At 37.3% G+C, this 14,439-nt stretch overlaps 1 protein-coding gene across 1 annotated transcript in view; it reads left to right on the top strand.

Moving 5' to 3' along the window:
- Window positions 1-10,990, top strand: part of TRPS1 (transcriptional repressor GATA binding 1) — a gene marked incomplete at its 5' end in the record, with an annotated part of 169,423 nt that extends 158,433 nt beyond the window's left edge. The window contains 2 exons of the mRNA XM_084209163.1: window positions 4,379-4,501; window positions 9,628-10,990. Of these exons, the coding sequence (XP_084065289.1) occupies window positions 4,379-4,501; window positions 9,628-10,689 (1,185 nt within the window). The 3' untranslated portion in view covers window positions 10,690-10,990. The remainder of the gene's footprint in view (window positions 1-4,378; window positions 4,502-9,627) is intronic.
- Between the last annotated feature and the right edge of the window lie 3,449 nt (window positions 10,991-14,439).

Here is a 14,439-nt window from a genome sequence, read left to right on the forward strand (position 1 = left end):
AAAGCAGTTTTTATGAAGAAGGGCCTGGCAAGACACCTGAGTGAATCACTAGTTATCATATTCTCTGCTGGTTTATTGCTTAGCAGAAAGGACTACTAATAATTGTCATGTTTCAGTGAAAATCATCTAAGGAGTTAAAAAAAAATTAGGCATTCAGGCTTGATGCTGTATATACCAAGTTTCAGACTTGTTCAATTTGAAATGGTCAAGATATGAAACCATAAAAAATGTGAGTAAATACTCTGCATATCAAGGGTTGTTATGCAATTACATGCTTTCATCATGGTTCTTACTGAGGGAAAACAGTCAATAGAGAGGTCTGCAAGACATATTTAGTGAATAAGACAAATTTTCATAACTTAGATACATAAAAATAATAATCCACTTGTTCCTTTGCTACTACTACACTAAAATGTGTGCATACTTTTACTTTCCCTAGAGCAAAGCTACTCTGACTGTAGATTTGTTAGAAAATTATCTGAAAAACTTGAAATCTCCTCTCCGCCCACCCCCCAGTTTGGCCAATCTCCAAATTATAAACAGCTGAACTGATTTAAATAAAGTTTTCAGTACCAAGAAAGAAAAAAAAAAAAAAAGTTACATCTGGGCTGACAAAAGCATACGCCAAGTTTCAGCCTAATGTGATTTGAGACAACTGTGATATTAAACGCCCAGACCTCGGAACTGGAATGGAAATAGAGACAGGCTTTTCTCTGCACTGGCCCCTTCAGGATTTGAGATTGTAATGTAGTGGCTGTAAGGCCCCAGATGATTAAAGCCTGACTTAGTAGATACATGTTTTAGTTATTTAGACCCTTTTGGCTTTTTCTTCCAAGGATGTACATGACATTTTCATTGATAACTCCAGACAGTGCTAGTGGCATTGATCACAGACTGAAACATTTTTATCTGTGGCTCAGACTCTCTCATGACTAGTCATGTTGACCTACATTTACTATGCTGATTTAAGAAATTAACTGTGGTAGGATCACATTGGATGGAGAGCAAAAGTTCTCTAACATATTTCTTGAGAATGGTGGTGGTGCTTATCAGAGCGCTTGCGCCCGTGGCTGGGTTTTATGGGGGCTGTGGGCCATAGGTGCTGCACAGGCTTTGCTGGATTTGAGCTCAAGTGCCTGTTTCTTTGCAAAACTACTCAGAAAAGCAGCAGTATTGGCCAATATTATTGACGAGTTCAAGTGATGAGTATGCAAAGCCAAACGGAGCCATGCAGAAGTACCATCACTAACAGTAGAATTGCTAATGAACATTTAGCAACAACAACAACAACAAAAAAATCATTTCTGCTGACCAGTAACTTGGAAAACCTGGTATATGAGAAGTAAAGGCCTAGGTTTTTGTTGTTTTTCTTTTTAAGAAATTTTATTTTTTTAACATAATAGGGTTGCCACATTGAAGGCTTTTAAAAAAACCCTCCACTTTTTTTATTGCAGACAAAAATTTCTGAGGTGTATTTTGACAGGCAAGTCCTTTCTGTGGTTAGTAGCGTCTGAGAGTCAAGAATCTTTAGTCCAATTCTGCCATAGTCCTGTTTTGTGGCAGGAAATCCATTCTAAAGCTGTGTGTCCCCACTATAAATAGCTATTTTGCAACCAAAATGCTCAACGAAGTAGCAGCATTTAAGTTTTTCCAGAGGTGTTTCAGTTATTCATTTATTAGTATATGTAAACTATGTTGAAACACTTTAATACTGAAATAATCAATTTTGATTATCCTGTATGATTCTTAAATAGTACAGAAATAAGAGAAGGTAAAGAAAGATAAGGTACAGCACAGAACAGCACAAAAGAGGAATTTACAAATTTTGCATTAAATTTAGGGAAGGTTGTTTAGCTGGACTACTTGAAATTTTAAACAGATAAATATTTGTAAGTAGTGAATAAGCAGAGGTATCAAATTTCAATACAAACAGCCACTGCTATGTATTTTGTAGGTTTCTGTCAGCTGTAGTCATTGTATGATTTCACTGCAACTAATATCCAGTTTCAATCAGATCTTACTTTAGAAAAGAGAGAAAAAATTAATTGCTTTTGTCAATGTTTCATAGATATACTGCATTTAATAGCTCCACTGCATTTAATGAAAATTTCTGTGTAACTTTACCTTCTGTCCCCCTTCAGGTGTGTAGAAATGCAGCATACAAACTAAACTGCTCTCTCTATATTTTAATAGTCTTCCATGACTTTGTAGAGGGTATTTCCCAAACTCAGGGAATACAAACAGAAATAAAACAGTGGAAAGACTGACTCAGATTAAGACTCCACTTGGTTAACACATCACACCAAGAAACTGTAGACCAGCATACAAGAAGTAGGAATAAAAAGAAGCAGTTCTGCAGTTGTAGCTGAATCCTGGCCATATAGAGTCATTTCCACTTGGAAACATCTCACCCTCCAAGTGGACCAAATTGGGATTAGTCTACTGAGGTTTTTATTGTACTCTGATGGAAAATATTTCTGCAGCCAGGTGAAACTGGTCGAGGATATCCAGCCACAGAAAGGAATTAGGACCTTCAATGTACTTGTAGACGAGCTCACCTTTCCAGGGCACAGCTAGTTAGATGTTTGCTGAAGGACATCAACTACCATCTAGTTCTCCCCTTAGCTACATTGAGAAAAATGTCATATACTACTGCATCTGATTTAAGAGACAAAATAGGGGGTGATGTATGGGGGTGAGAGAGGGATTATCTTGATGACAATCTTGATTTTATTGTATCACTTTAAAGTACCACAACCTGCTCTACAAATGAAATTGTGTTCTTGGTTTAAAAGGGCAATTGTTAGCCTGACTTTGTGCTCACTAAAAACATTTCCCCAATCTTGTTAAATTATTGCACTCATTTCAGATTTTTATGGCTGTGCAGCTTACCAGCCCTCGTTTCTTTACGTTTCATTCATTTTCCTTGTATTGATGATTAATGGAGGATGTCGAACGTTAGAGTGAGCAGGCATCAGCAAATGCAAGATCATAATTAGTTTAGCTGACGAGGGCCTCTGATAGCACTTGCATCTGGATGGAAAAATTACCCTATAGGGAACTGGCTGCTCACCAGGTCTTTTTAGTGATACATTGTGAAACACCCGATGAATCAAATGCCCTTTCAATGCCAAGAAAGTGTTCCAGTCTTGAAGCCAAAATTATGTCTGCAGAAAGCTTTCCATTTGAAATGTATCAGAGTACAATTATAACCATTGTATTTTTTTGGCATGAACACCAGTCTTCTTCAGTATGAACTAAAGTTAAATAAATTACTTAAATTTTATGAAACCCTGAATTTTTTACTTATAGTGTTAGTAATTTTTAATTTATAATAAAATTAGTTTTCACCCAGGCTGTTTTCCCTGTACTCGCTCATTCTTATCTTAGTTGGTGAGGGTTTCTAACTGATCGTTTTTTCCCTTTGCAAAAAGGGAACAGAGTTAAAATTCGGATTTTCTTTTCAGCAAAAGAATTCCATTTCCTGCTTATTAGTATTTGGGCCCACAAACACAGCCTGACTTTTGTTTAAATGAGAAGTTTAATGAAATCATTACTCCATAGAAAAAATTTAATGAGCAATACTCATAAACATGCCTACTTTTAAATATTCCTGGATCATTATGAAAGCTGATGAATGCACAGCTCAGTCTGGTTAAAATCAATTTGTATTTAGGGAAGCTTTACTGTGCCCTTCTTTGCCTGACTAAAATAAAATAAATAAATCTATCTGTCAATAAGACAGTGTTTTCTGGGACCTCATTTGAAGTTCAGAAGAGGTCTCATTCAAGAATATTGTACTTTTATTTGTTCATAGTGGGCTGCAGGAATATATGGTGGCTTATACTGATATAAGAAATAAGTGGAAAATACAGTATCATGCATTCAAATATAATCTCTGTTTAAGGAATTAGTATGAGACAGGTACAAACTAATTAATTGTCTGGTGGTGTTTCAGAATTCTTGTTACTAATCACACTTTTAAATAAAGCTAGCTAAAAGGAAATAATCTGTGGTGAAACCAGGAGAGTTTACAGAATGTTCTGTCAGCTTCCAAGGGATTTTTTTTTTTTTAGAATTTGCTGTTTAGAAACCATCATTAAATGCACAAAACCTGAAGTTCAAAAAGTTAAAGTTGTTATTCTGAAAAGGCTTTGGTGTTTCACACACCTCATCCATCACTCTGGGGTTAATTATAATGAAAATCAGTGGTGCCTATTAAGCACAATTGAACCTGACCTCATTATGGGCAGTGTGGTTTTATACTGTCATTGTTGCCAGTCTAGAGACAAAACTCCTGTGTTGATTTGTCCTAACTCCACAGCTCATGTGACTCACCTCTGACCTGTTTTTTTTCCCTTTTTCTTCCCTGTTTCAGAGACGTAGAGGCTCGGGTGTTTTCTGTGCCAATTGCCTGACCACAAAGACCTCTCTCTGGCGGAAGAATGCCAATGGTGGATATGTATGCAACGCGTGTGGCCTCTACCAGAAGCTCCACTCGGTAGGAAGAACTCACCAGTTTGTTCAGTAGGAAAAAGACCTGCACAGCTAAGCTGGGCAGCTGTGGTCTTGCCTGGTTGTGTGATTAGTACCACTCCCTGGCCTGCAGTTAATTTCCTAACAGGGTTTTGCGGAATGGTCACTTTGGGATCAGTTGTGATTCATTATGAAACAGCCTGGGATGCTGTGAGTAGATGTGTTTGAGATCACCAGTGATGCATTTAATTATTCTGATACAAAATAAGGGGAAAATTATTTCTTGTCTGGGAATTGCTTTTCAAGGCATATGATATATTGTGATGAAAGCTCTCTAAATTCTAGAGTCCTAGAAAAACCAAAATTCTTGAAATTAGACATCACATCTATATTAAAATATCTCTTGAAACAGTTTTTGTATACTTTGACATCTGTTACCTCCTTTATTCTTGATAGCAAATTTCCTGGAGATATAGGGAGGTGGGATTTTGGTTGGTTTTTTTTTTTTTTTTACAGTTCTTGAGTCTGCTGGAAAATAAATATCTTGGCAAGGAAGCTATTCACTTGAAGGCAGTCATCACTTGGTGAGGGGAAGATTCACCATCCCTCAGGATCAGTCAGGGAATAAATAATAATCATGGTCTGTCTATATTGCTTTTCATCTTATTGACACTTGACTTGATCCTGAAAGATGTTGAATGCTCTGGTCTAGGTCCAGGAAAGCCATGCTGAAGTGTTTCCTTGGATCAGTGCCAAAATGCCTGGAATCTTTTAGGTTAAGACCCACTGGTTAAATATTATCCTTGCTGTCTTTAATAGGCGCACATAGGAGAGTCAGGTGACTAATTAATTAATTTTTACAACATTCCTATGAAATTAAAAAGTGTTACTATTATTCAGAAATGGAAACCGAGGTAGTCTTTGGGAGTTTGCCAGGGCAATGTATCAGATCAGGCTTAGAGCCTAACTCAGAAATAAATGTGGTGACTAAGAACGAGCATTTTTTAAAATGTTTGCAGAAATTAAATTTGAAATGTAAGCTTCTCAATGGTCTTGTCTACTGCCCATACAATAATCCTGTTTATGCAACATCCTGCCAAACCTGCCCACTTACTAGAACAACGTAAAAAATACAATTTTCAAAAGCAGCATGGCCATCACCAGTCTGAAGGGTTGGCTCTGTTTGCCATATGTGTCATTCTGGGGTCACTCGCTGTTTTTAAGGCCCAGAATAGCCCAGTCAGGCCAGTAATATCTAAGATGAACTAATGCATGGTCTTGGCCAGCATCTTGGCTGGGTCTTCCTCCAGGTATCATCTTCCTGGACACCTCTCAAAGCTGTAGATAGAATATCTAATTTAAGGAAGTTGATCAGTGGTGAACATCCACAAAGATTTTAACAAGGACAGTTTGGCTTTTTTATTTGAGACTGGTTATTTGTAGAAATTCCATTTGCAGACTCTATTTTCACTTTTTGAAGTATACTTTTCTCAGCTGTAATGTTGGATCTTACCATGATTTTCAGCATTACTTTTTGAGTAGGTAAAAGCTACAAAAATCAGTTTTGAATTCAAGAACAACTTGAATCATCCTTATGAACCAGTAGGAATGAACTAGTGCACTTCCAGCATCATTTATTAGAAATACAGTGTCAAAGTTTGTTTTATGCATCTCAAAAGCAAGAAGCTGGCCCTATCTCTAAGCTCCACTGTTTAAGTATGGCAATAAGCTGCCATTCAGTGGACATTTTACATTAATAACTGCAATTGAACTTTGACCTAACAAATGAAAAGAATTTAATTAGGCCTTACTCTGCTGTGGTATGATAGCAACTCCTTTATAAGTAGGAGTCTGAAATAATCCAGTAACCTCTCCTTTGGGACACCTTTTGAGACAGTCCCATGGAAAGGGATGCTCTTTAGATGGACACCAGAAAGATGAAAGTTTCTTTTATCTGTCTGCCTGTCTGTTCAGGAAAAATTGCACTACATGTCATGTGTTGGACACAAGGTTTTGAACTAAGACATCCAGGATGATGCAGTTATTAGGGAAATATCCAAAACTATAAAAAATCAAGGGAATAGAATTTACTTCTGTAAGACCCCTGTTCACCTAAATTGTACTACACTGCTGAGTAAAACTCACCTGTAGTAATTTGCACATTTCTTAGCTCCCTTTTAATTGGGTTATTACTATCTAGGACTACCATCCTCATTAATGCAAGCCTAAGATCCCCTTTTCACTTTCATTTAATAAGAAGAAAAATCTCTGATCTATCAGATACTACTAGGTGGTAGTGATTATGTTACAGATGTTAACATGGTAGTGATTTCTGCTACAAGTTGCATTTCTATTTCTATTATACCCTTGAGTAACTTTTCAGTGTGTTTTCAAAAGTGTTCCATTTATCTAAGGGGTAATTGACATGAAACTTGCCACGTTTTTCACATTTCTCTCCTTTAATGCAATCAAGTATGTTTAAAAAGTGTAATTATAATCCAAAAGTCTATTATTAAAATAGTTTTAGTGAAAAAATGCATCTTACTGCAAACATATACAGAATATTCACATTTGCTGTCTCCCCAGAGTCATGAATTTGACCATTTTTATTGTGGTGCTGTCCTTCAGTTTTAAATAGCTCAGATTTGGTCATGGAACACTACATTTTGTTCCATGGTGATTCCTTGACAACATCCTTGGACTAATTCAGTAAAGAATTGTGGCATATTCTAGGATTAGTCTAGAGGAGGCTCCACTCTCCCATGGAATTTGAGAACTCTAATCACAATCATTTATTGAAGCATTGTTGATTTTTTTAAATTTTTTTTTTAGTTATTCATACTATTGGAGTGGGGAGATTGCCAGTTGATACAGGGATGGCAGAAATATTTGTGATCCCCTTCAATATATTATGGCTAACATATAATTAAGGATCTGACATAGGCCATTTTAAAAGTAAAGTTCTGGTTATGTTTCCACTATATTCTAAATTTAGTGCCCCACTGAAAATCAAGAGATGACCTTAAAATTTTCTGTTTGCCTTGGTTGTAACCAAATACAGGATATTTTTATCTGCACTACAAATAAGGAAAATTAGTAGATTTACACCACTAAAGAGTACATTTTAATCATCTAAGGTCTGGTTTAATCAGATGAGCACAGTCATTGGCAAGGTGAAGAATTTTAAAGTTGAAGCTACAATAACTTTGAATAGCTGGAGCCTCAAGTAAGTGTGTGAGGGTCCCTAATCTCAGGTAGAAAGATGTTTCTTTCAACGGCTTCCATAATCAGGCTTCCTATCTGTAGCATGAAGAGTAAAACTAAAAAGTATTTCCAAAATATTGGAGGTTTGTCTGGAAGCCATGTAAAAATGGTTTGTAGCACTTAGCGTTGAATAAGATCAACGAGGTTGTAAAATCTCACAGAGTATCTGAGTTACAATTGTCATAAAAAGACAAGGAAATCATACAGACCTTATAATGAAAGGTATATGCCTTTGCATATTAATTTGCTATTGATTGGTCAAACTATAATCTTTATCTCAACAGAATTTACATAGAAAATACTGCAATTTTTTAACAGGATTTTGTCTCAACTTTGATCTGTGTGAGGAGGCTGGTTCAGGTGCTGTTTTTCTGCCAGGTTTAAATTTCTCTTATTAAAAATCTTAATCAAAGTGTGTGTATACTTCTGATTCAGCATTTTAACAGAAAGTAAAAACTTTAAAAATAGCTGCGCTATCTAAAATGTAGTTCACCATTAAGAGTATGCCAACTGCAGGAAAAGAAATAAGTGAAAGGAGAGGAATATGGCAACTCAAAAGAGAGACTAAATCTCTGCAAATAATAGAATGGGTGTTCTTCCAGCTCTGGATGTTTTCATATCAGCTTGAAGTTATGAATATATTAAAAAATTAGTTACATTAACGGTACTCAAGATTACTTTGGGTATTGACTGTAAGTCAAAACTAAATCTGCTTTTAAAAACTGTGTTAAAATTTCTAAATAAACATATGAGTAGGATACTGGGGTAGGGAGCACTTATCTGGCCTCCAACCAAAATAGGATTATGTGCGTTTGGGAAGAAAAATGTCAGCTGCACCAAACAATGACTTTTAGGTAGTTTTTGTTGCTCTACCATCTGCCCAGTAGAGAAACATACTGATGGTGCAGCACCATTTTTCACACAGATAGTATTGCTTTTCTCTTGGGGAGCCTTTAAAGGAAACCTAACTGCTCTCCTTCCTTGTACCATTTTTGTTTTCCCACACAAAGATATTTTCACTTCTTCTCTAAAAAGGCCACTTAACGTGAGCTGCTGTGGGGTAGTAGCAAATGGAAAAAGAAGTCCCTCACTTGGTTCTTCCCTCTGCCTCTTTGTGATGCTTATTTCTTTACAGATCCCTTTTGCCCGATGCCTTCTCTCCCTCATGGCTTAGTAGCACATCAGTAACACTTAAAAAGCAACGCAGGTGGGGTGAAGGAGGGGGAGTTGATACCAAAGAAGAGGTAGACCTTTTGGTGCATAGTTTCCCTGGGCTTTCTTCTCCATCTTTCTTAGTCCCTTTCTGGTCCCCATCTTCCCACCCTGCCCACAGTGGACCTGCAGCCCTTTAGCTGTGTGACAGCAATGGTGGTCAGCAAGCCCTGTGTGTGCTTGTGTTTTCTGTCCATGTCAGAGAAGGGTGAGTATGAAGGTAAGTTCTTGTCCCAGTGGGAGCTGTGCAAACCCCTGCCCGAGAGCAGCTCTGGTGGCATGGTGCACAGAGCAGCATTAGTGCATAGGGCCTTGCATCTCCTGCCTCACCCCCGGCTCTCAGCACCCACTTTCTACATGTGTCCCCAGAATTTTTTAGGACTAAGAGGTAATAAATGGTTTGACAGCTTGGATACTTCATGCCTTTTTATGTAAATAGGTACAGGATGTCTAAGACAGTTGACTCAGGTTGATAAAATAAGCCATTTTATAGTTTACTTTCAGCATGAGGGGCCATGAACCAGCATTTGGGTTGAAATGTGGTCATTCCTGTAACACTGTTGTAATACAGCTCTTCACAAAAAAAAAGATATATTTGCATGAGCCTGGTCTCACAGATTTGTTTAATGTGTCTCTCTTTTTTCCTTTTGTTCATTCTCTGTGTGTTCCATGCAGACTCCCAGGCCTTTAAACATCATTAAACAGAACAATGGTGAACAGATCATTAGGAGACGAACAAGAAAGCGCCTTAACCCAGAGGCACTTCAGGCTGAGCAGCTAAACAAACAGCAGAGGGGTAGCAGTGAGGAGCAAGTCAATGGAAGCCCCTTAGAGAGGAGGTCAGAGGATCATTTACCTGAAGGTCATCAGAGAGAAATTCAGCTTCCCAGCCTCAGTAAATACGAGGCCCCAGGTTCATTGACTAAAAGCCATTCTGCTCAGCAGCCAATATTGGTCAGCCAAACTCTGGATATTCACAAAAGGATGCAACCTTTGCACATTCAGATAAAAAGTCCTCAGGAAAGTACTGGAGACCCAGGAAACAGTTCATCGATATCAGAAGGGAAAGGAAGCTCAGAGAGAGGCAGCCCGATAGAAAAGTACATGAGACCTGTGAAACATCCAAACTATTCTCCACCTGGAAGCCCTATTGAAAAATACCAGTACCCACTCTTTGGACTTCCATTTGTACACAATGACTTTCAGAGTGAAGCTGACTGGCTGAGATTCTGGAGTAAATATAAGCTGTCTGTTCCTGGGAATCCACACTACTTGAGTCATGTGCCTGGCCTACCAAATCCTTGCCAAAACTATGTGCCTTATCCCACCTTTAATCTGCCTCCTCATTTTTCAGCTGTCGGATCAGACAATGACATTCCTCTAGATTTGGCGATAAAGCATTCCAGACCTGGGCCAACTGCAAATGGTGCCTCCAAGGAAAAGAGTAAGGCACCACCAAATGTAAAAAATGAAGGTCCCTTGAATGTAGTAAAAACAGAGAAAGTTGATAGAAGTACCCAAGATGAACTTTCTACCAAGTGTGTGCACTGTGGCATTGTCTTTCTGGATGAAGTGATGTATGCATTGCATATGAGTTGCCATGGTGACAGTGGACCTTTCCAGTGCAGCATATGCCAGCATCTTTGCACGGACAAGTATGACTTCACAACTCACATCCAGAGGGGCCTACACAGGAACAATGCACAAGCTGAAAAGAATGGAAAACCTAAAGAGTAAACCTTAGCACTTAGCACAATTAAACAGAAATAGGTTTCCTTGATGGGAATTCAATAGCTTGTAATGTCTTGTGAAGACCTATAAAGCACTTCATATAGAGAGCATGCCTTATCCAATATTAAATCCCTTGTTATTTTCTTTTTTTTTTTCCTTTTTATTCTTGATTTTTTCCTTTTTTTTCCTTTTTTTTCCTTTTTTTTTTCTTTTTTAAATGAGTGGGTTACCAAGAAAAAAGAACAGTTGGATGGTGGCCAGAAGGAGAGGAAGATAATTCAGTGGGACATGGCCCACCAAAGCTAGCCAGAATGCAGTGAATCATGCCGAATAACCTTGAGAAAATTTTACTGGACAATTAATACCTTTGCTGTTCTGTAAGAGACATAACTGGCAAGTGTGCAAAGATGTGTATATGTATATACTGCTGCAGGGGTGTAGTGAACATATGCACATTGTATATAAGAACTAGACATGTTAAATATACAGAGTTAAAAGGTCATTTTCTTTTCTTTAATTTGGGCAAATTTCTGCCCTACAACATGCCTTAGGATCACATTGTCCTCAGAGCTTTGGCAGCAATGTCATATATGTGTTTCTCAGACTCAGCTGATTTTTAGCTACCATTTTATCACTACATTCTTTCTGGCACACTTTAGTCTAGGAAAACCATTTTGTGCAAGTGAATTCTCTAATACAGAAGCCACATTCCAGGTTTAATTTGCATAGAATAAGGTAACCTGCTGTATTTTATTTTAATATATTTTTAATATATTACATTTCTAAACCTTAAAGTCTAAGGTTACTTCTCCACAGGCTTAACATTGCTATACATACCAGTCAATCCCTTCAGTAGACTTATACCAGCTTTTGCTAAGTAGCATTAAATGTCTTCATAGTACTTTTTAATACTTAAAGCTTTTTAAAAACTATCCATGAAGGGAAAGCTCCTCAGCATAACTGCTCAGGGAAATAGGGCTAAATAACTAAATATTAAATAATTGGTTAAAGGTGCTGTTAGACGAGCCTCCATGCTTGCTACAAGGGTGTACAAGAACTGACTTTAATCATTTTCATTATAGTGTCCCAACCAGTAGTTTATTATTTTGCCACAGGGATGTAGAAGATATTACAAGCTACTGGATGCACTGTCAGATTAACTTATTTCATTAAAGAAGTTGGGAGAACAAATAGAAAAAAACCTTATTTTTCTAGTAAATATTAATGTATTACATTTCAAATAATGGTGCCTGACATATTGAATAATTATTTTCTACAGTGTACGTATGCAACAAAGATATTCCATCATGCATTAGAGTCAGTTCTGGCTCTGCCTCGCTGTTTACATTTGCAAATGTAGCAAACAAGGTAATGAAGCAACTATTTCTATTGCAGTAGGTATCTTTTTTTCTGTGTGTGTGCATTAAAGTTGTAAACGATAACATGAAATGAATGAAATTTGTTGATATTAATGGTATGAAAAACAAGAAGGAAATGAAAATATTTTTATGCCTATTTAGGAAAAAAGGGTAGCACTATTCATTCCAAGTACTTTTGTATTCTTAAGCTCTTAACTCACATTGTTATGCTTAAAATGATAAACATATATCCTCTTTTTATTGCTTTGTCTGTGTTTCAGAAGAAACATTTCAGAAATTATTTTGATAAGTGCTGTTTGACGATGCAGCACTGATATTTTATTGCATTCTGTAGTAGCATTGCACTCCATTTTTACAATATTACGCAGTTGCTTTTTTGTTTTGTTTGGGTTTGTTTCTTTTTCGCAGTGCAGGGTCTTAGTTCCTTATGGTTGGATGGCAGGTGTAGCTCAACTGGTTCATGAATGTTGCAGCGAATGAAGTTTAAAATGTCTTTCTGATATTATGTTGTCTTTTATTTCTCCATTCATGCATTTTATTTTTTAAAATGTTCTATAAAAATATCTCTGGACTAAGTCCTCTCTTGAGATTATATGTAAAGGGTCCTATTCTGATCTCACTTACATGCCGCCTTTCTCAGATTTTCATGTAATTGAACTAAAGCTCATAAAAAAAAAAAAAGTTCTTGTATTTAACTTACCTGAGTCTCACCACTCTCCCTTCTAGTATTTGGTGCACTTACTAAGATACTTAACCAGATAAACAGGGAGGTGGAAAATAAAAGGAGAGGTGATAGGAAATGTCTTATAGGGGTTGGCGAAAGGAAAACCAGGAGGGAACTGGCCTAAACATTCAGCACTTTGATAATCTTTTGAGAAATAACGTGCCTAAAGCAGCTGGCAACAAACATCACCAAGCATGAGAGGCACTTACACAGTTGATCACCAAAGGTCTCACTGACCTTGGCAGTATTTAGGTGTTGTATTTTCACAGAGGTGAAACATTATTGCACAGTTTCTCTGATTTGTTAGGCACAGGCAGGCTGTTGTTCAGCATTAGGCTGCATTCCTTCCTGCTCCACCCACTGCTTCTTTACTGGTGAGCAGCATATGGAACATCCCACTCAATCTGCTGTGGTTGAGTTCTGTAACCCTTCAGTAGTGTTCTAGGTTAGCAAAGGATGTTGGGCCACATTCTTCTTCTTCTATTTTTAGATGAATCTCCAGCTTGATACCAGTGACAAAGTCTGGTTATGTTTTTACTATTGTTCTCCAATAATAAGTTCTGACTTGGTTTTTGTGGATTTATTTTTGTTGGGTATTTTCTGTTCCTTTTTTTTTTTTTTTCTGTGGGGACTGAAATAGATTGCCCTCGTTTCGTTACGTCAGGGTCCAGTGTGTGTCCTTTTCAGCTTTTCCAAGGAAGATGTTATACTCAGTAAGCAGTGATTTTTATCGGCTTCAAAGGTAGCTGCCTGCCGATTTTCAGTAGTTACTGGTTTGACTTACTTCACTTCAGACCTACCAGTTCCTCTGGCTTCTTCATTGATAGAAGCTGCATCTTCATGGCAAAATATTTTAGAGGGACATGTGCATTGTAAGACTTGAGCACTACCCTGAACTTTATAACACTTCTTGCTAAACTCAGAAGCAGAGGCAAATTAACAGGAAATACACGTATCAGGGTTTGGGGATGAGGAGAAATGAAATCTTATGAGTGCAAAGAACAAGACAGATCTTTGAATGTTACTATTGCACACCTAGATGATGCAAATAAAATTTGAAAAAAAGTTCATCATTCTTGCCATGACATATTGAGATGTTCTAAGATTTCTGCTTTTAAAGAAATGGGATTTTGCTGTAGCCTGTTCTTTTTGATTGGGATAGGAGGAGCACAGTTTTGTTTTTTTAACAAAAGAGAGGTGACTCCATCCATCTTCCAGACCCCCTCACAATGAGTACTAATAAAAAGAAAAAAAAATCCTGACACAGGAAGAGAATAATCTTATTTAATAACTTTCAGATGGAAACCAATGTTAGCACACACAAGTAATTACTGCACCCACTGTGTTTCAATCAACTTACAGCACTAAAAATTGAACTTTCAAACAATCAGTCTTTGTTCTCAATTTGTCAGTGGCTTCAAGGTGGTGAACTTCTCTTAATAAAGGAATGGTAGTGTAAGATCTTAAAACAAATCTCAAATTGGACAACCAAATAAGTAGATGTTTCAAAATTAGAGGATTTGTGGTGCCTGTCACTAATCAGATTGTGGAATAGGCACAGTGTTTCCAGTAACTCTCTGTATAGATGGAGCCATCCTGTGACATCATCTGCAAACCAGATTGCCCCTAAGCTGTCACTTCATGGCTGCTGCC

This window comes from Fringilla coelebs (genome assembly GCF_963513975.1).
Source record: "Fringilla coelebs genome assembly, chromosome: 1".
In the NCBI taxonomy this organism is placed as follows: Eukaryota; Metazoa; Chordata; class Aves; order Passeriformes; family Fringillidae; genus Fringilla; species Fringilla coelebs.